Here is a 22,171-nt window from a genome sequence, read left to right as displayed (position 1 = left end):
GAAAAGGAGAAGCATTTTGAAAATAACGAAGAGTTCAGAAAGCAGCTTTTCCTCTCCCTGCCCTCCTCTGGCATTTACCACTGTGGCTTTTCTTGCTGGATCCCATCTTCTACCTGTGAACATCACTGAGGGACACACAACCCCCTGTAATCTCTGCCTTTTTCAGTTGTGCTCCAGGCTGTGGAGGTGCACGCTAGTGAGAGAAGAGGGCTGAGGCAGTACCTGGGTCTCCCTAGCATGGCACTGAAACAAAATGCTTCCCCTGCCATAGGCAGCAAGGAAAACATCCAAAACTTGGCCTGCAGCAAGAGCACAAGGCTTGTTCCTCCTGGAACAACTGAAAAGGCCTGAGCCTGCTGAAGAGGTGAGACAAAGCTCATCCAAAAATGACAGAAGCCATCTGAGTTGCCAGGAACAACAGCCTGGCACTGTGCAACCTCTCCCAAGCTGCTCAGCTTAGGACAGTGTGGAGCTGCCCACAGCCGGGACCAGGACCTCCCCTCATGGCATGGAAAATCCATGGGTCAGGACCAGTCAGCTATAAGACACAGACAAGGATTTGAGTATTAAACCATTTAATTCTCAAACCACTCACATGCATAATGTTCTTTTACACAGTGTTAAAAGAAAGAAGAAAATGCAATTTTTTTTTAAATACAAACAGAATTTCAAGTATACATTTATAGAATTTTCCAAGATTCCTACCCAAGTTGCTAAGTATTCATTCACATTGTTCTTAAAGCTGTCTGATGAGAGCGCTTTTTGCTAAATTGCTTTCAATGCAATTGTACAGTCCCCTCTACCTTGGTTTTATTTCCCCTTTTCCCAACTCTGGTTCCCCTGCCACCCCTGCCCACCCCCCTCCAGCAGTGCTGGCTGTCCCTGGACCCAATGGCCATGGAGCTTCTGTCGGCCAGTGCCTGCTGGAAGGGGAATAGGGAAGCAGTCATGGAGGACCAGTTTGGGAACAGCTTGGAAAATCACTGAAGAACAGTCTGATATCCACAAGTTACAGCAGGCTCACTCTTCAGCCTACTCCAGACTAGTCTGAACACAGACTTTTTTTCTTGAAATAAGGACTGCAACCAAAAATAAAATAAAATAATAAAAAAAGAATAATTAGTACAGCAGGAAATTTCTTAACTGTGAAAGTAAGTCTTGAGTGTTAGGACACTTGTCCTAAAAAGGTTTGATTTATAGGTCACTAGTTGAAGGTGACAGCACAATTTCTGTTACAAATGGTTACTCTGCAAACCAGCTCAGAACAGAATCAATGTAGGACACACAAACTTGGATTAAAAAAGAAAAAAAAATACTGAACTGACAAGGGTTCCATATCCATGTTATGGAAAAACCCCACAACCCCAGTAACAGCTTTCTCCTGGCTTTGCTGTTCAGCTTAGCTCAGCCCTGGGCTGCCAGCTGGGTTGTAACTGGGTGCAACTTCTGACCTGCTAAAAAACGGGGTTTAAATCTTCTTGACAGGCAAGGGTGGGTTTCTCTTGACAGATTACAAAGTCCCCTGACAGCCACCAGCCCCATCAGTGCTTGGGCACAGCGGGGCTGCTCTGGGCAGCATGGGGGCTATGCCAGCCCGGGGGCTGCCGGAGGTAGAGCTGCCATGCCCAAGGGTCTAGCAACGTTGTTCCCCCTGAGCTGTGGCTGCCCAGGAGCTGCCTGCCTATACAGCTGTGTCCCAAGACAGCCACAGCTGTACTTGTCTGACCAGTTAAAGTGCATTGCTGCAGAAAAGGGTTTGCGCTTTTTTTTTTTTTTTTTTTTTTTTTTTTTTTAAGAGGAACCTATTTAAAGTGCTGTTCTAGTTTGGAAAGGGACTCTGTTTAGAAAAAAAATGGCACCTTTTCACATGAGAGATTTGCTCTCTGTATGTGTGTGTGTGTGTGTGTGTATATATATATATATAAAAATTTGCAAAGTCAGATCTGCTGACTAATGAACAGCATATAAAAGTGTTTGTATTTTATCTTATTGCTTTTTTTTTTTACTGCTGCCTGCTGCCTTGGAGGCAGGAGGGAGATGGATTCTCCTTCACCTTTCCCACCATTAACTGATTTCCCAGTGCAGGAATGTGGTCTTACAGCTCTGGCTCAGGGAACAGTTCACTGTCACACAGCACACGGGAGGTGACAAAGCCCCCTGAACTGTCACAGCCCCATGGCTAACCTGCAAAGGGTCACAGTGAGGAACTGAAGGCCAAGAAGGACTCTGGACCCCACGGGGCTCCTGTTGCTCCTGCCAGATGCCATTTTCATAGAGTCACTTTACAGAGCAGACCTGCATTTCTGAAACACAGAGGTAAGGAAAACAAATCTCTTTAAAGTGAAAGCTTTGCTGCTAGAGTGTGTAGTGTGGTAACCTCAGCACTCCAAGAGAGAGAGGTAGTTACTGTCCTGTGATTATGCTGCTGCTTAATGCAACTCCATTTCTGGAGTGATTGATCAAAAAAAAGGAAAAAAAATCCCATGCTCTTTTTTAAGTTATCCCAGTTAAATCTTTCTGGTAAAGACATACTTGACTATTTCCTCTAAGAGGCATTTATATTTTAGAAATTGATTGTCAGTTAAGCTTGTTACAAGATGAAATTTGATTAGCAAATTGCTATACAAAGCCACTTCCCTTCTTAACTCTTAAAATTTTCTCCCACTACGCAACTATCTGTGCCCTGTTTGGGGGTCACATCCCATCTGCTCCTGCAGTAGGACAGCATTTCCTGCTCTGAGCAGTTTTAATGGAGAAAAACAAAGTTTTAGAAAGAGCTACTGAAATCATATTCACAGTGTAGTGCAGGAAAACTGGGGTGACACCAGGGAAACAAGGGGTGCTTTGGGGACAATGGGGCCCCAGCTCGTGGGAGCTCCAGCTAGTGTTTAACACACTAGAGGCCTGGGAAAACTGCATTCATTCCCTTCCCTTTTCAGACTAAAGCAGTGCTTTGAATACCTTGCTTCCATTTCCATGAATTAACATCTGATCCAGTCTTCTCATCCTTTGCTAATTCTCCCTGCAAGTGTGGGGCACAAGGTAAGGAATACGTTACTGCAAGAACATAGAGGTGCATGTTTTTCTCCTCCTAATTCAGTTTCTAAAAGACCTTATTCGGAAAAGTCTCCTTTGGTACTCAGGATTGCTCTTGCCTGTCCTAAATGTCAGCCATGTTACCCATCAACACAAAAGAGCCATGCCTTATTTGAATGACAACCCTCCTCTCTTCCTTCCCAATATTCCCCACTGGCACTTGCCCTGTGACAACACAGCCCTGGAAGCTGTCTGGTGTCAGCTTTCTGCCCAGACCAGCGCCTTAGGGGAGCTCAAGGGATTAGTCTTAAGCAAAGAGTATGACAAAATTCTACTCTCAATCCCACCTGGGGTGCCTCCCCCAAAAGCACAACCCTGGCTTAGGAAACCTTCTAACACATGAGAAAAGTGCCTGCATGCCACCTACACCCTCCTTCCCTGTATCTCCAGTAGAGATCCAGGCTGCCCTATAAACAGCCTCTGCAAACAAACATCGACTGAAAGAACCCCCTGGGCTGGGGACAGCCACAGTGGGGGTGGGGCTTCCGAAATCCAATCTGTCAGCAGGAGAACTGTATAGTCCACTTCTTGTTAGTGTCACCCACAGCTGCCACCCTCCTCCCACCGGCCTCTTGCAGCCAAGAGTCGTGTTCAGTTACCAATGGACAGGCAAGAAAGGATTCAAGAAAAGCTTCACAGTAATCCAGACAGTTTCTTTAGACATGTAAACTCTCAGAAAATACTCTCGGAGGCACAAACCCCTCTATCAAACCAATGCCCAAGACATGTAGATGTATGAGTGGAGCCCAGGGAAACCTCAAGAAACAGCTTTTAAAACTTGACCAAATGGGGAGCCAATTAATTGGCATAATCAAGTTAAAATTTGTTTCTCTCAGACTAGTTTTGTGACTCCTCCCCCTGCCCTAGACTTAGTAATTTCTATTGGAATTCTAGTGGAAGGCATCCCTGCCCATGGCAGGGGGGTTGGAATAAGATGAGCTTTAAGGTCCCATTCAACCCGACCCATTCCATGATTCTGTGATTTGAGTACCTAATTTCAACTGTATTTTATCCTTTTATACTGCCACTTTCTGTATTTTATGACCAGAAGTAAATTAATCAATTCAACTTCATTTTTCATTTCTCATTAGTTTCACAGTTTCATAGCCAATGGTATTGGGTCTGACTGCAAAGGTGATGGGAAGGTTTAAATAAATAAGCCTCATTGCAGTATAAAAATAATGCAGCCATTTCACCACAGATCTGAGGTGTTAAGAACATTAATAAAAACTAAGCTGAAAGTCGGCAAAAAAATTAATGCACTGATTTTTTTAAGTACTGCCTTAGGTAACTGCAGTAAAATAATCAGAATATGTCAGAATAAACAAGGAATCTACACAGCAGTATTTAAAAATACCTGACTATGTTTCAAAAGCTTAACTGATATGAACTAGGAAGCCCAGTAAAGCTGCCCATTTTACATGATAAAACTAAAAAAAAGTAACAAAAATACAGCTTGGTGCAGTCTAATGGAAACAGGAACTTGGAGGCTGCACTCTGCCAGGATGGAGATTTCCCAGCCTTTCTTGACAACCTGATCCAATGCTGTTTGACTGTACTCATGGTGAGATAATGTCTTATCATACCTAACCTGATTTTCCCTTGTATAAGCTGCTGCCTACTGCTGCCCCTCCTTCCACTGCGTGCCTCCAGGAAGGGTCTGGCTCCATCTTCTCTGCACCCTCCCCTGAGCTGTGGAGTTTAAATAGGATAAATGATATAGGTAAAGGAGAAAACACTGAAACAAAAACAAACTTCAGTTTACAACACTTGCTAGAAAACTGAGAAAATGGCACTTTGAAGGCTGGTACTGCCCTTTCCACCCTTCACTTCCCCCCCCTTTAGTTCCTTCCAATGGAGTTTCTGAAATACTCACAGCAAATCTGTCCCCACAGGGGACTGACCCCTTTTCCTTCTTTACTATTCACAGCTGCAGCAGGAAAAATACTGGTGCTGCTCAGCTCTCATGTGCCAGGATAGGCATCTTTGGACACCTGTTTCGCAAGGCAGCAGTGTTTCCTGCATGCTCCTGCCCCCATGCAGGTTCCAAACCCAGCATTTCCCTGCCCACAGCATCTATGGCATGCCAGATACACACACTTCTTCCCAGTGATGCTTTGCTGCTGTTCCACCTTTCTACCCATCCCCCTGTGCGGTTCCAGTGCCACCAGCCCCAGCCATGGCTGAAAACAGATAAGCTCTCTTCTTATTTCAGCTGTCTTCCTCCTCCCTAGAAGAAGCAGAGCTGCTGCCTAGCCTGCGGGACATGTTAGATGTGAATTTGTTCTTAGCACTTGCTAATTCCTTGGAAAGGTAATTATTCCCTGGCACAGAAAATCAGCAAGATCTTTTAACCCATTATTTCTTCCCACTGGTGACAGCAGAACATGAAGCTTCACAGAAGTTATTAACAAACCCCCAGCCACTTCTAGACATCAGTAAATAGCAACAGCTCATTTCCTAAATACATCAGTGGCTGGTTTTGTGGCTTCCTCCCCAGCTCCCAGCTGTGCCAGATCAGTCTGATTTGCTGTCTTCTCCCTTTCTATTTCTAGCTTTGCCAGAGTGTCCTTGTTTTATGACAAAACTATAAAGGACCATGAAGAACACCTTCAAAAGGCCCCACCATCCAACTTGACCCAGCAAGTTTCAAATCCTTTCAAGGCTACAACTCCCCAGCAGCACAAGCTCTAAAGTCTTACTTGTATCCATGTTTTTGTCACCAAAGACCTTTCAGATTTCCCACCTAAAAGAAGTTCCTCCTATTTCCAAGAGACATCATTTCACAAGCTGTAATACTTTGGTTTACAACTGGATTAAAATTAAATAAGAATAATGCTAAATGAGTTTATATTGAAACACTTTATATTTGTTTCTATATATGTATATACAGGTATGTGTGTGTGCACTCCCTAATGACAGCTAGAGGAAGCAAAAGTCATTCTCCAAAGGCTTCTACTCTTCCAACTAGCATGGTCAACTTTTCCATTGCAACAATTCCCTGTGCATAAAAGCTAATGAAGCACTGGAAGGTGCTGCTGGTGACCAGCTGGACCACACAGACATTCAGGAACAGAAAGACAATAAATTATAAGAAATAGTAGTAACTTGTTCACAGTTGGGATGAGGATAATGTTATGGGAAACCTGAATTGTCTACAGTTCCAGGAGTAAAAAGCCAAAGGTCACTGAAAGTTACAGATACACTGCAGTTAATCCTAAAAGCAAATATCAGATCTGACACAAAGAAATGGCAGAAACCATGTGGAATTTCTCCCAGCAGCCTAAACTCTGGTACCATCAGATTCAGCAGAAAGCTTTCCAATACCTCCATCAAAATCAGAATTCATCCCGGGGATGCTCTGAGCACTGCCTCCATCTCACAATGGACATTCTCCCAAGTAGGAAGATTGCTTGAAGCCAACTCAATCCTACATCCAAAAGAAAATGCTCCCAGCTCAAACATCACATTCAATCTCTCCTAATTCCCAGCCTCTGTGTTTTCCTGTGTTTGCCAAGCCAAAGGCTTTCAGCAGATGGAAATATTTTAGATGGTAGGACTCTTCAGGTAATTTTATAACCCACTTGAGTGGGTTCCAGGTTAGGAATAACCTAAATTTCCAGTAAGACTAACTGCAGCAAAACTTTGGTCTACTGCATTTTACTGGTTATAAAACAAAACAAAAAAACCCCACAGCAAGTCTACTCCAAACCTACTCTATTCCAAAATGTTCTGGTAAACTTTAGTTTCAAGAAGCAGCCAGTACTGTTTGCATAGTTCTAACTTCTATTTGGTTATATATATATACACACATACATACATATATATATATATATATATATATATATATATATATGTACATACACATATACATATGTATTTAATATTAAAATATCCTTTAAATGACAGTGATTAAAATAAGAATTCTGAGCTCCTCTTTAGGCTCTTTAACTGCAGGTATTAAAACTCTGTGCATGGCTCTCACCTTGTGACAGGAATGATGCTCACCACAATTATTTTGCTATGGCAGTGGTTCCCAGACTTTTCAACTGCAGTTCCAGCCACAGGCTCAGCTCCCAGGGAAAACTCAAAGGCCAGACCTTGGAAAAAAGTCTCCTTGAATTACAGCTTCTTGACTTACAGAATAGTATGGGTTGGAAGGGACCTTTAGAGGTCATCAAGTCCACCTGTCCTGCCGTGAGCAGGGACTTTTCCCATCCCCAAAATATTTCCAGCAGAGCCAGAACAGCATTTGATGTCACTAATCTGCAGAAACATTTGGATGCTGGCACAGCTAAATTGGCAGGCATGTCATGGATCAAAGAGGAGAGTTTGGTAAAGTTTAAATAATTTTAAGTGCTATTTTTTGTTGGTTTTCAAGATGCCTGATCCCACTTATCTTCCAAGCCACCTTCCACCTAAATCAATGGCACCTTTGCAGCTGTCTTCCTATTTATATGTTGGATTCTGCAGGAGAGATTAAGTCAGCAGCAAATAAAAGCTACAACTCCGCTCTTGCAAAGGCCTTGTTAGGGCTGAATCACCCAAAAGTGTCAAGGACTCTGCTCCAAAACCAGAGAGCTTGGAATCACTTCCTGAAATGGGCACCTCACAGTTAAGTGACATTCTTGCTGCAGAGTTGTGGGATGGAAACACAGCCATGGAACTGTCAGAAAATGACAGCAGGACAAGCAGGGAGAGCTGTCCTGTCCATTTATTTCAACCTTGAATTCAGAGAGGGCTGAAATCCTGGCTACATGCCCTCTGCACTGAGCCAGCCCCACGATGCTTTTCAGGAGGGCTACAGCTTGTTCCCAATGTTATTCCAGCTCTGGATAGTTGTCAGAAGGGAACAGGGTCAGTCACTGCTGACCTCTCTGGGTTTAAAAGAGCAGCAGAGACACAACATGCTTTCTGTTCTTTCTGCCTTTCAGGCACCCAAATTAAAGTTAAATTATACAGATCACAGCTTGAAAATATTGTAGAGAAGATGTAGGAAAGTCCAAGGACTGAACCGGATGGTGGACAATGCTGAGAGGACAAGGAGGGACTGCCCATCTCCACCGGCTGCTCTGGCTCTCACCGGGCTATCCCTGGATCTTACTAAGTTAGCTCTAAGCATGTTCTCAGCCTCCTGTAACAAATTCACATTCCATAAAGCCTCTCATTTATCCCCCTCTAGCTGCTGGAAATACAAAGCACAATTTGTTTTCACATCCTCCCATCACATTTTGGCCTTCTCCCTTTACTAGCTTCACATTAGTCATCCTCCTGAGACGAAGAGGTTTAGCTTTTCTCCAAAGCAGCAACACAGTATTAACACAATTCTTGTTATTTTCACAGCTATTCACAGGGAACCTGGCAGCAACAGGCAACAGCCGTGGCAACTGTCACATCACTTGGCTGAGACTTGGCACCAGGGCTTGCTGCAGGCTTAAGGAGATAACTACAACTCTTCACATTTGGGAGGTGAGTTCTTTGAGAGCAAAGAACTAAGAAATGTGTCCACCTCCAAGAAAGCAAACTGTAAAACCAGAGTGTGTTCTCCCTGTTGCCTGAGGCAAGAAAACAAATGGGTTAGTAAGCCCTAACTCTAAAGCAGACAAAAATGTTACGTACAGAGGTATTAAAACACAAGAGTTCTCTTCACATCCTCCTTAAATCACAGTTGAAATCACAGTTTTGGCAGAAAAAGATGCAGCTAGACGTGGGAATGCAAAGCTGTGCCTCAATCCATCACAGAAGCATTTGCACTTGGAAAGTTGGCATCTGATTCTCCACAGCTTTGGCGCAACTGTCAAGAGCCACACCAACACAGAGGCAACAGAACACAGTATCATTCTGTTAGGGAAAGAACCTCTAAGTAACTACACCACTGCCAGAAAATTCACATGAGGTTTCTCCATACCGTACATGACCTCCGACTCCTTTTTTCTTGAACCTTGGTCTCATCTGCACTCAGGAAGTCAACCACTGAAAGAAATGTTTAATAACAATTCCTTCAGAACTGGTTCCACTGTCTAGTGCGGATGGGCCTGAACTGGTTTCAGCACTGTTCAAGAAATATTAGACATCATGATTCCCACACATACATACACATACATTAAATGTACAGAAACAATATCAAAATGATTCCCACTACCATACCTTATACTGACTCTAGCTACAAGCTATAAACTTCACCTCAGCAAGGCCTGGGCAAGAATATTGGCTCTTTTGCATGCAATCAGAAATGATCATTTATACAGTGGCAACCTCTGCACAAAAAAACCCCCAAAAACGAAAACAAAAGCAAACATAAAGGAGGAAAAAAATAAAAACCTTTCACAAGCTTTGTTTTCAGCCTAGTAAAGTATGAAGGACCAATTTTATGGTTTTCACTAGGCCACTTGAAGTAGTGAATCAGCAAACAGGATGCACTGTTGGCATCCTGTACTGTTTGGATGCTCCTTCGTTCACAGTATTGATACAGTAAAACAAAAACCTGCTCAAGAAACTCACAGCTATGCCATGGGAACAAAGGCATTCACCATTTTATGTCAGCCCTTCTTCACTACGGTTGCCACCTGTCTCAGAAAAATGTTGCTTGTGTAGCAGTTACTGCACCTTCCCCCTTTTCTTCACAGCAAGCTTAGCAGGGAAACTTTCCCACTGTATTTTTATATAATATATGTATATAAATAATTTTACGTTTTTATAGTTTGGTAGTATTCTTTTAAAATTTCTATTTTAAAACACTTAAAAATCTTTTAAGCAACTAAAGTAACTTTTGATGCTCTCTAGTGTGAACAGGATAAGATTTCAAAGTTTTTAACTATTTTTTTCATTTTTGGTAACTTCAAAAGCTATGACTAAAGCAGCATATCTCCACTCCTCCCCACACCTTGACTGGAACAAAACCTACCTTGGCCCCCCTCTCACCTCATCCTCTGCCACTGCTCTCTGGCAACCTCACTGTTTTGGTACCATGCTGTTTGAACTTTGTCAGGAAACCTGACGGAGCTGGTTGTTTGGGTGCCAAATCACTCCTTGTCTGATGGATGCCCTTGACAGGAGAGGAGGAAGAAGGGACAGAAGGAAAATGGAGGTGAAATATCAGTTTTCCTGTTTGAAATGGTCAGTGAAATGGTACTTTGCAGGTGCCCAGCTCAGAACACCTGCAAAGGTTCCTCTTGTAGGAGCACATCCCTGTTACACATGATACTGGCACCGAGCCCTTCCCCACACACAAAAACACATCAGAGCCACACCTCTTTTTGAGAGAGAGATGGGAGGAACAGTGAGACCCCTCACACATAAAAAAGTCTACAAAGCAAGGCAAGAATATATTGCCCTTCTCCAAATTATTCCCTCCAAAGGGGCAGGAAAATGATCCCGAGTACCAACTGGCAGATAGAGAAAGCAAGGGCTGGAGACAGTTCCATGTGCCCAAAACTGCAGTCAGACTGCAGGTCAAGCTTTATTGTCACTTGGTCAGTCTCCTGCCTGCTAAGCCCCCGCTCATCCAGCTTTCTTGCTGAAGCAAGATGAAGTGTATTTCTTTCCCAATGTCTCCTTGTTCCTCCCATCACCTTAAGGTTCAGAACTTCACCCTTCCTTATCATATACACATTATACATCCTCAAGAGAACTCCTTCACCAAACCTGATATGCACAACCTGTCATTCATTCCACCTCTCCATCATGGACAACTTGGCATCAGAACTAGAGAAAACTCTTAAAATATTGCATATTTTTTAAAGAAAAGATGTCAGGATATTTGCACTTATCTACCTGTCCCATGCTTTTCTGGTTATGAACCACGTAAGCCCGTGCAAACACCTACAATACACACGCAGGCATGTCTCTCCAGGTTTGCTAAACTTGCTCTAAACATCAGAGCTACTCAGAATACAAAAATGTTAAGTCCATGCAAGGGGACAGAGTTGTGATTGCTCTAGGAACACTTATCTTTTAAGTCTCCTGAACTGTTATAAGGAAATAGAATAGGGCTCTCTTTTTGCATTTCGTTGATAAAAAAGTTATCAAACTAGTTTGTAGAAACAGGTTTAAAAGCAACCACCTGCGATTGCTCGGCTGTGACAACAGCATTGCAGTATTTCCATATCCTGTATTGCTGTTCTAAAAGATCAAGTCGAGGGGGGAGCAGGGGTGAAGGAGGACTTTGGTAGCCAGCCTCTAACTCTGCAATTCAGCCACTCCAGAAAATCTCTTCCTAACCCTCGGTAACACCTGAAGCACAGCAGTGCTCCAGCCAGGACGTCAGAATGCTCTGAGCTCTCCAGAGCAGAGCACCAGCAGAGGACAACCTCCTCTGGAAGACCCCTCCAGCCCTTCTCCCAATGCATCAGAGTCTCAAGCAAACCTCACAGCTGCTAAATTCCACTCTCAGTAGCTGAAGTGCTTCCTTCACATTTTGCTGACCTCTGGAATACCACTTTGTAGCTGTGCCCACTTTAACAAGGGGCACCAGGGCTGCATGCCTGGAACAGGCAAGCCCAAAGCCCTAAAATAACAGTTTAAATAAAAATGTAAAGAGACACACCAAAAATAAGACAGGGATAAATAAGCTCGGGCAAGGCAGGTTCCACCAGGACAGTCTATTTGTTTTCTTTACTGTGGCAACTACTTGGGGAAGGGAGAAAGGCAACAGCCCCCTGCCCCTGCTCTCCCCTTGAGTGGGAGCAGTGGATATGGCTCTGTGGCTGAACCCGGCACTGCCGGCGGGACGCCCTGCTGGGCCACAGCGCTGTCCAGAAATACAAATGACTGCTTGTCCCAGATCACTACAGAACAGTAAAAAAATTTAAAATCCTGTCGATCCCTGAATAAGAAGCTGATAGACACAGTTGTTCTGTTTTTCTCCAAGAGGAGGAGGAATAAGGGAGAAAAACATTTAACACTCTATGGGTGTGTGTGTGGGTGTGTGAGAGGAAGAGAGAGATAGAGAGAGAAAGATTTTTCTATTTTGGCAACATCTTGGGAGCTTCTTTCTGTTCAGTGGTGGCATTGCACTAATTACAGTACCAGCCTGCCAGGTTGGTGCTGACTCTTTAGAGCCAAGAATGGGAAGACGGTCCTTTCTCCCGGGACTCCACAGCCACATTTCAATCTGGCCCAGTTGTGGACACAGATCCCTGTGCCGTCTCCCCCACTGCCACAGCCTCCTCCTGTGGAGGAGATTCCTCCTCTGCCTGCCCCCGGGATGTGACAGTCGTCTCAGGGGAGATGCTGTGGGGCCCCTCCAGGGGCAAACAGCCAGGGTGGTTCTTGCGAAAGTGCTGGTTGAGGATGGCCTGGAAAGGGAAGCTTTTCCCGCACACATGGCAGTGGAAGGGCTTGTTGCCCGTGTGCTTGCGGATGTGATATTCCAGCTGATCCTTGCGGGTGTACTTCTTCCCACACATGCGGCAGACAAAAGGTGTGATGCCCATGTGGAGCCGCATGTGCCGGTCCAGGCTACCCTTCTGGTTGAAGGATTTGGCGCAGTAAATACATGTGAGCCGTGGGTTGTAGCGGAACCAGCGCTCTGAAACCTCCTGCTCCCGCAGATATTCCACATAACCGCTCACTCCAAGCATGGCTGATTCCTCCCCCTGCCAAAGAAATAGCATAGATTTAAAAACCAAGCAACCTAAAACAAGTTGCAGAGAAGATCAGGCCCAGGTTCAGACAGTAAAACGTGCCAAACCTCGAAATCAGCAGCACTAATGTCTGCAGCCTCAAGCACACATTTAAGTGCTTAACTGAAGACAAACGTTGAAGACAAACGAGCAATCAATTAGAAACCACTACTGCAGAGGCCCCTTCTGCCAAGCCATTCCCTGGATCTGGCGGGAAAAAAAGACAGCCCTTGACACAAGGGCGCTTGGCCACTGTCTTAGGTTACAATGTAAGATGTAACCAAAAGTATGATATCACCATCTTCATAAACTGTTAAAAACAGGTGGGGCAGTGTTCTTTATCTCTTCCATGACACATCCCTGATAACTCCCTCCTTCTGTTAATGGGCCATCAAGTCTCACTGCCTGACTCATAAAATTACATCATCCCATTGTGAGATGTTCTGCCCAGAGGGAGGAACCAAGCATTCCTACCTGGATATAATCTGAGGTTTGGAACACCACAGGCAGCCTTGCCTACTGAATCCCCAGAGTACAAGAGCTCCTTAACCACCGCTGGACCTTCAGAGGAAGACCAGACCCTTCTACAGGAAGACCGCTTCAACAGAAGCACATCTATCACTTCAGGAAGACCGCAGCCACCATTTAATCGGACTGCTACCACCACCCTGACCGACAGGGTGTATCCTGACTCTGTCAGTTTAAGCCAGTGTTTCTGTATTATTGCCTTTATCTTAGTTTTCCTATTAAATCGTAATTCTGACTTGGGATCTCCCACTGATTTGCTTTCAAACTAGTACCAATTCAGTTGTGGACCACGTGTCAACACTTGTTACTTTTTTTAAAATTTGTGCCAGTTTTATTAAAACACTTGAGTGTATCACCTTCTGTATTCCTTACTAAGAGTCAAAAAAAAGAAGCCAATTGATGAGCTTGCAGTAAAACAAAGGGGGAGCAAACCACAAATTGTATCTGAAAGTTCAGGTGTCATTTTACACAGGTTTTTATTCAGGTGAATAAATGAATAAAATGAACTTAGGGTTCATTTTATAATGTGTCACATTTGCCTGCCTGGCTGTGTAACCCATCCCAGCCCAGTGGCATCGCAGGCAAGGATGCGCCTGACCCAGCTCGCACAGCAAGGACTCCTCCGTATTTTCTGAAGCCACACAGACAAACAGCCAAGGGCAACCTGAACCACAAGCCTGGTCTCAGGACAGACGCTTCTGGCCATCACATTCAGATTGAGCAGAAACAGACCAACACCAGAATGCTTCTGTGTTGGAAATGCACTGTTTACTCTCCCAGTGCTGCTTCCCAGTGGTGCCAAATGTGGAGAAGCAAACCAGTGTAACAGCAGGAGGGTATCTCCTCCACCAGCCAGGGCTCTGCAGGCATGAGCAGCAGTGTACCTGTCCCAGGTGCTGCTGAATCCAGCTGTACAGGCATAGGGAAGCTGCTCAGGACTAAAGGAGATACACAAAGCTCTGGTTCTTCCTTTCCACTCTACCATTGCCATTGGGCAGGGATCACAGGCAGGCTATTTTACTATGTATATGGCAATGCCAGGAGAATCGAAGGTGATGATACTTCCCCATGGTGTGTAAAGCCTAAGGTTTCATGTTTGGGGCTGTCTCACAATGAAGAAATAAGAGCAGCTTTTCTGTAGGCAGAGCTAAAATTGCTTAATAAGTCACATTTCCCCTAGAGGGTTGGTTTGACCTGAAATTTTCTCAGTGTCTTCTGAGGACACAAAACAAAGCTTTGCAAAACAGGAACAAAAAGGTATCTGTTGTTTTACGGAAGCGTCTAACAAAGTCAGCAGACAGCAATCACAGTTTTTTCCCCCTTGCTTCACTTGGTCTTACTCAAGGGCAAAGCAGCCTAGTATCTCCTTACCCACTTCCAGCCAAGTCCTTTGCTTATGCACTAACACATTCCCTACCTGTCAGGCTCACAAGAGTCCTTCTGCACTGTGTTGGCTGACACACTTGCACTACAGTGGCACTGTGACACTAACTGGATGCAACAAAATTAGATCAAAATGATAAGGCCCAGGTATTATTGCCGTGTCCCACTTTGCTGCACTCTACAGCCCACTGCCCTCCCACTTCTGTGCATCTCTCCCTCCTACCCCAAAACTGTGCCCAAGGAAGCAGAGAATTCAGAGCTCCTTTATGTTGCAAATTCTGCTGTGCAACACAGTCACTTGGAGAAGAGACAGAGACCTCTGTAAAAACCCACAGCTCTTTGACACTCCACCCAGAAAGGTTTATTGGTGTAGTGCCTGGAGGGCTTTTGGGAATGGTTTTGGTACCAGCATAGAAAGGTTCAGCTGTTGTCACCTGTCTTCCACAGAAGCCAAGCCACACCTCCTCCCTCTGCTCAGGCATTTGCTGCCAGTGTTTGAGGGCAGATCCAGCTCTGCAGGCAAATGGGGTTTCTCCTCAGGAGTTGGTGGCCTGCCCAAAATAAGGGTGGATATTTATGCCCTCAAACAACAAGAGAAACTCCTTGTGTTTTCCAGGTACCTGACCAAAATCCCAAATAACAGACAGAATCAGTTATAAATCGTACATGGCCAGCACATGTTCTCCTGTGAGCAAGTAAATCCCTTGCCAAAGTAAAAAGTCCTTGTACCACACTCATTATTGCTTGCAAATATAAAATATGACACACTTCATCACAACACAGTCTCCTTCACCTTCAAGCCAACATTTACTCGCAAACTTCTTGATCTGCCTACCTGGGAACTGGGCTGCTTGGGCTCATCCATCCGCCCGGGAGACTCGCTTTTTGATCTGTACCGCTCAGTCACAGCAACCATGCTGCCAGAAGGACTAAATCTGTGGGGTGGGGGAAGAGTGTAAATGAAATTTTTAATGGGCATCAGGTCACTACAGTGTTTAGAACAAGTGATGAGCAATAGAGGCACCTGTATAGCATCTTTTCATCCTCATCAGCTAACACACTGGAGGTGGAACAGTGCAAGTATAATGGAAAAACCAAATCATACCGGTCTATGGTTTCAGTCTAAACATCTGAAAAATAAAACCAAGTTATCTGGCTTCCAGTTCAGCAACAGAGTGGGGTTGCTATCATGAGTAAACCAATATGGGCCTGGTGACTCAGGAACTGTACCAGTAGGACAGAAACCATTTCTCAGAGGACACCTCTCCTCCAACACCCACACCCTCCTCCTCCATTCCCAGTGTGAAACACAAGGGATGTGATGGACTGCAGGTGGGAAACAGAGCATACAGACTGCAGTGCAAAAAGAGATATGGAAGTAGGAAAGCATCGCTCTCCAAGGGCCAGCTCAAGATTGTTCCCACTGATTGATTTATTAAGTGACAAGTGACAGAATATCCACTGCTTCCAGGTAGCTGTTTCCCCATGGGATTGAGCTAGAAGAGAGGCAGATGTGAAGGGAAATCCCAGAATTACAACCCCTCAAATACAACAGACCTGCCCTTTATCAAATCCATTCTCTGGCCTGAGCCTAGGGCAAGAAAGCAAATGCTGGAGGGGAAGGAGATGGATGGAGAATCCAAACACAGCAGATTTCACCACTCATTTTCAACAAAGGCTTTCTGCTCTCTCATATAAATCAAAACAACAGTGGAGGCCACTGGGTTCCCACTTCAACTCTCTCAGAAGACGTAAACCCAGGGCCCACTGCTGTCGTGGGCCACTGGGAAGACCTTGCCCTAGAGCTGGTGTCTGGCTTGTTTCTCAGCCAGAACCATCCCCAGATTTTCAGGCCAGAAGGCACCAGTGCAATGGCACTTTGTGTAACACATATTGTATATGACCTAATTAATCCGAATGCAGAGTCCGGTATCTACTGAGGCTGAACTGAACATCTTCTTTAAACAAAAATCCCACCTCAGCTGAAACACCGAGAGGTAGAGATCCAACCTCTAAGAGCTAATAAGTAATTTCCCACTGGAGAGCCTGGTCTGATCACTACCCAGCCAAAACAGTATTACCCAAACTGGATACACTTCCTAACACCAGGTAAAAACCCTTGGGCTCTTACGCTTAAGATGGCCACAGGAAACAGAAAAAGGAAATGTTCCAAAGTGACTGACCCAGCCAAGTCACAATCTTGCAAAACTTCCTCTTACAGCAAAGGTGAGTAATTAGGTTAAAGAAAACTCACCTGTCAATCTCACTGCTGGTTGGCCTGACCACTTTGGTTCCAGAGGACCCTAAGGCAAAAGCCTCCTGACCCAGCGATCCATGGCCCGTGGTGTCGATTACCATGGCCGTGACCTCCTCAGCGCTGCTCCCATCTTCTCCTGAGGGCTGGTGCTCTGTCCCCAGCCACTCCTCCAGGTTTTCTGTCTTAATGCGCACTCCTCCCAGCACCCGCATGTCCTCGTCGTTCCGTGCCCCGCGCTCTCCCATTCCCGTCTCAACGTACCACTGTCCTGCTCTGTTAATCCGCAGGATGGGCTCCCTGCCTTCCACATCTGAACTCTGCTCGATTATCTGGGGGCTGGTGGACTCCTCAGGTGGGCTGAGCTCCCGAATATCCAGCACTGTGCTAACCTGGCCCAGGCGACTCCCCTTGGGGGTGTTGTGACGTGGGCTCAGGGAACGGTTTAGATTTGGCGTCACCCGGTGAGACTCGGGTGGTCTCTCCTGATGCTTTGTCCTGGTCTGGCTCAATTCCACTTCCACCTCCGCCACATTAATTTTGAAATGAATCCCCTCAAGGATCTGTGTGCATTTGTCTATGATGTGCTGCATCTGCAAGAAACTGGCAGCTGTCAGGTAACTGATGATGTCAGCCAGCTGCAGACATATCCTGCCAGTGTAGCAGAAGGAGAGGAGCTGCTCAAAAACAGAAGGGTTCTTGATGACAGAGATGGACACGGTGCTCATCTCATTCAGGGACATGTGGTCACGGAAGTAGGGCGAGCTGGCAGCCAGCACCACCTTGTGCGCACGGAAAGCCTGGCCCTGCACATTGACCACGATGTCACACAGCCGACCCTGCATGCGCAGCTGGTTCAGGTGGCTCAGGACAGAGTTACTGAAGTCAGGAATCTCCAGCTGAATGTTCCCACTCTTCTCCATGGCTGTCCCAGCTGCAGGTGCACGACTCTAGTGGAAAAGAGGGAAAAGATCCCATCATTAGCAGAGCAAATCATTTGAATTTAGAACATTTTTCACCTTCTTCCACATAGTTTGAAACACTGGAGTTTTTAGAGACCTTCCTCACCCACTGAATTGCCACACACCTGGCAGCAGCTCTGTCACAAATGAGTGTGTTTGAGACCACTTAAAAAAGCATCAAAAAAGCTCTCTGATCTCTCCATGCTATGCATCCCCCTACATTAAGAGTTCTGCTAAACCAGTCCCGGGCAGATCTCCATTCCCTGTGGCTTCAGCATGCAAAACACTTTGTTCTGCCAGCCTCAATAAAAGCGCATCTACATGTAAAAAGAACATTAAAAATGGCACAGGTACTAAAAATAGGCACCTGATTGCATAATGGATTAAAATACTCACCACTTATACCTTCTAAGCACTCTGAAAAGGGGAAGTACTAAGGAAAGCTCGTTTGTAAAACAGGAACTGAGAAGGAGACACCAGGACTTAAATCCTCCTGAGACTTTTGAAAAATTGGCCAGCACACATTTGACCTGAAGGCATCCTAAGTGCCTTGTTAACCTGAGATATCCATCATATATGGCACTTCTGACATGTGCCAGAAAATATATAACAGGAAGGTGAAAAAAAAAGCTGCAACCCAGGAGAGCTCAGAGGGCTCAATCAGGATCACTTTTGTAGGGTCCCAAGAGAAATCACTTTGGTCATCACTAAGTTCCCATCCTGGCCATACCCTAAGTCAGTAAATCCTGGACTCTTTCCCAAGTAGAATAATAATGGGACTGTTCCACTTGGGCTACGATTCACAACAGTGCCGCTCTGCTCGGGTTGCAGTCCAGGTAAATGGTTTACCCAGGCTATACGTGGCTCATCCCTTGTTTCCCACCTTGGCTGGGATGTTCCTTGTTGTTCCCACCTCTACCACACAAGAGCTCCTGCTAGGCTCAGGGAGCACCTCACGGCCCAGCTGGTGCAGTCAGGGGATCCTTCACCACTCAGCCGAATCCACCAAGGCTTATCAGGAGACTCTGAGATCTCAGAGCAAGGCTGGGGAGGGGGGCTGGGGGACGCACCACCACATCACCACATTTCATTTTGGCAAAGTTTGAAAAGAAGCCCTGACCATATATGGTAAAAATTTGGAATGAACGAAAGTTAGATGTAAACCCATCCAAAAAGGAAAAAAAAAAGGAAAGTAAATAAGCCTGTTAAAGTCCATTGATGGAATGAGCAGCTTCCAAGCTGGATAGCATCTGAAGTGTGGATTAAGCAGAGTCCTGCAGATGTCAAAACCATTTCAGGAAGGCTGGGAATGCCAAGGCTCACAGTGCCGACTCTGAGGAATCTCTGAATTGAAGGGATTGGCACTCAGAAGAGCATGTGTGCTTTTCGAAGACTTTTTATTTGGAATTTATGAACATTGCAGCATAGCACATACTCCATATGCCCAAGCAGGCTTTGTGCAAACTTGGCAAACTCAGTTACTATACATGAAGCTGCAGGACAGCCTGTCAATCTTGTGGAGTTGTGCCATGAGATTTCTAAGTGGTGGGATGGCTGCGTGTCCCTGGGGAAGTCAGACTGGAGTGCACAAAGCTTCACAAGGTGCAGCTGAACAGTGCCAGGTCTTAAGGCTTCTTCTCTCCTTCCCCTGTTACAGAATCCCAGAATGGTTTGGGTTGGAAGTGACCTTAAAGCCCATCCCATTCCACCCCCTGCCATGGGCAGGGACACCTTCCACTATCCCAGGTTGTTCCAAGCCCCGTCCAACCTGGCGTTGGACACTTCCAGGGATCCAGGGGCAGCCACAGCTTCTCTGGGCACCCTGTGCCAGGACCTCACCACCCTCACAGGTAACAATTTCTTCCCAATATCCAATCTAAACCTATTCTCTGGCAGTGGGAAGCCATTTCCCCCTCAGACCTGTCACTCCATCCCTTGTAAAAAGTCTCTCTCTATGTTTCCTGTAGGCTCCCTTCAGGCACTGGAAGGCGACAATTAGGTCACCCTGAAGCTTCTCTTCTCCAGGCTGAACAGCCCAAATTCTCTCAGCCTTTCCTCACAACAGAGCTGCTCCATCTCTCTGATCATCTTGGTGCCTTCTCTGGAGTCGCTCCAACAGCTCCATGTCCTTCCCTATCTTTAGGAGAAAGCAACAAACCCCACAAAAATCAGGGAACCACAGTGCACAGGTCTGTGCCAACACAGTTGGGAGTAGAACATCAACTGCATAGAACAAGGGGAAATAGAAAACCCGACATCTTACCTGGAGTGCTGTGAGTTACATGCAGTGGGAAGGAAATGGGGGTGCTGCCTTATTTTTTTCCCTCTGACGCAGTAAGAAGGTCTGAAAACTTGTTGCCCCCTTCCCCTTTAGGAGGTAAAAAGAAAGAAAAAATGAAACACCAAGGAATTGCGTTCTCCCAAGCATTGTTGTGAACATCAAGCTTTGTCATTCTTGGTTTTGCTGGAGGATCTAGCAGCAGGATTAGCTCACTACCTTCCCAAAACACCTTTTCCTAAAGCAATAAGCCTCAGAGCACGCTCTCAAGGAAGGCAAGGGTGAAACACCCCTGCCAAGGCCATGAGCACCCAGGGAGGCAAGAGGGAAGCAGCGGTTGAGCTTGGGATATACAGAAAGAGAAGGGAAAAAACAATCATCAGACCTTAACTGCTGAGCATGGCTGGGTACAGCTGTGGTCAGAAGGCAGCTGCTCCCCAGGGAGCCCAACAAATTATCTGTGAGCTCCTGCTCCGAAGACAGGGAAAATCCATCTACTCTTTATGACCCACAGAGCTCTGCTCACCTCAGTGTCAAGGAACCTGCGTGTTATGATCCCCTCAGAGGCTGGGGAGAGGGAATCTGTCTTTTGGTTCAAACTACCCTGTCAGAGGCTGATTTCTGCCCCTCTGAGTAATGGAACCTCTCATCAGCTTCTGCACTCAGCCACAGGGCAATGACATTCTGATTTCTCTCTCCTCTGGGAAGTCTGTCACCTCCACCCACCTTTATCTGCAGGCTGAGCTGAGTCAGCACAGGGCACACACTGAGACAATGCCGTTTTTAATGCAATTTGAAGTGACACCAGCTGAGACTTGGACTTTACTTATCTCAGCAAATGCCTTCCAGCCTGTGAGGTAGCTACTGGGAGTGGGTGGAATTCTTGATCCATCAGGTAAGAACCAGAGACAGATCACCCAGCAGATAATGTCACCCTGGGAGCTGCACTGAAAACCCTCAGCTTTTGGGTTGAGATTTACTGTGACTGGTCAACTTCACGGAATATCCTGAGCTGGAAGGGACCCAAAAGGACCACTGAGTCCAACTCCTGGCCCTGCAGACACCCCAACAATCCCACCCTGTGCCTGAGAGCACTGTCGAAACGCTCCTGGAGCTCTGGCAGCCTTGGGGCCAAGACTGTTTCCTGGAGAGCCTGGTCAGTGCTCGACCACCCTCTGGGGGAAGAACCTTTTCCTGATATCCAGAGTAAACCTCCCCTGACACAGCTCCAGCCGTTCCCTGGGTCCTGTCCCTGGTGTCAGAGAGAGCTACTTAGAATCCCAGAATGGTTTAGGTTGGAAGGGACCTTAAAGCCCATCCCGTTCCACCCCCTGCCATGGGCAGGAACACCTTCCACTATCCCAGGTTGCTCCAAGTCCCGTCCAACCTGGCCTGCAGGTAAAGGTGGGTGGAGGTGACAGACTTCCCAGAGAAGAGAGAAATCAGGATGTCATTGCCCTGTGGCTGAGGTGCAGAAACTGATCCAAGGGATCCAGGGGCAGCCACAGCTTCTCTGGGCAACCTGTGCCAGGACCTCACCATCCTCACAGGTAACAATTTCTTCCCAATAAACCTACTTGGCTACTTGCACATTACAACGGGACTGCCAACAACTATAAAACCAAATGTAACTCTAAACTGGGACGAGCCGCGGTAGCTTCTCGCCCGTCCCCGCCCCGCCTGCAGGACCCAGTTCACAGATCCCGGTGTCTCCCCGCCTCATCGCTCCCGGACCCTCGTGCCGCGGGGCCCGCGGCTCGTTCTGACCCGTGACAGCCGCGCCGGGTCCCCAGACGAGGGGTGCGCGGGGCGGGCGGGGCAAATCTCCCCCAGCCCCCGCCCCTCCCACCCTTGGCCCCGCAAGGCGGAGGCCGCGCTCCCGCCCCTCCGCGTCCCCGGGGCCCCGGGCTGCCCCGCCCGCCCCTCCCGGCCCGGCCTCACCTGCCGGGGGTGGGAAGAGCCCGCAGAGCCGGCCCGGAAACGAAACGCGCCAGCGCGGGCCGCGCCCCGGAAGGAAACGCTGTGAGGGGGGGGGGGGGGCCCCCCC

At 46.5% G+C, this 22,171-nt stretch overlaps 1 protein-coding gene across 6 annotated transcripts; it reads right to left on the bottom strand.

The window, feature by feature from the left end:
* Positions 1-558: 558 nt before the first annotated feature.
* ZBTB37 (zinc finger and BTB domain containing 37) lies at positions 559-22,127 on the bottom strand. 6 transcript variants are annotated; one of them, XR_007205334.1, is made up of 7 exons: positions 22,066-22,127; positions 20,110-20,214; positions 16,885-17,834; positions 15,466-15,565; positions 4,688-12,692; positions 2,962-3,022; positions 559-1,079 (listed from the first exon to the last, which is right to left on the bottom strand). XR_007205334.1 is itself a non-coding variant. In XM_048312524.1 (5 exons), the coding sequence occupies exons 3-5, from the start codon at positions 17,805-17,807 to the stop codon at positions 12,204-12,206; spliced, it is 1,512 nt and encodes a 503-aa protein (XP_048168481.1). In that variant the 5' UTR covers positions 17,808-17,834; positions 20,110-20,214; positions 22,066-22,127; the 3' UTR covers positions 559-12,203. The 6 variants fall into 6 exon arrangements, 2 of the variants coding, with proteins under 2 accessions (XP_048168481.1, XP_048168482.1); XR_007205332.1 differs by having other exon boundaries at positions 2,962-12,692; XR_007205333.1 differs by having other exon boundaries at positions 559-3,022.
* Between the last annotated feature and the right edge of the window lie 44 nt (positions 22,128-22,171).

This window comes from Corvus hawaiiensis, chromosome 9, assembly GCF_020740725.1.
Source record: "Corvus hawaiiensis isolate bCorHaw1 chromosome 9, bCorHaw1.pri.cur, whole genome shotgun sequence".
Taxonomy (NCBI): Eukaryota; Metazoa; Chordata; class Aves; order Passeriformes; family Corvidae; genus Corvus; species Corvus hawaiiensis.
Note: the sequence above shows the minus strand (reverse complement) of the source record. Positions and strands in the feature narration are given on the sequence as shown.

What these genes read in the sequence shown, in the direction of transcription:
- ZBTB37 (XM_048312524.1), bottom strand. Translation starts at nt 17,807, where the DNA reads ATGGAGAAGAGTGGGAACATTCAGCTGGAGATTCCTGACTTCAGTAAC. An exon ending in ACCAGCAGTGAGATTGACAG is followed by an intron (nt 15,566 to 16,884) that starts GTGAGTTTTCTT and finishes CCCACCCCACAG; the next exon opens with ATTTAGTCCTTCTGGCAGCA. An exon ending in CCAAGCAGCCCAGTTCCCAG is followed by an intron (nt 12,693 to 15,465) that starts GTAGGCAGATCA and finishes TTTCTTTGGCAG; the next exon opens with GGGGAGGAATCAGCCATGCT.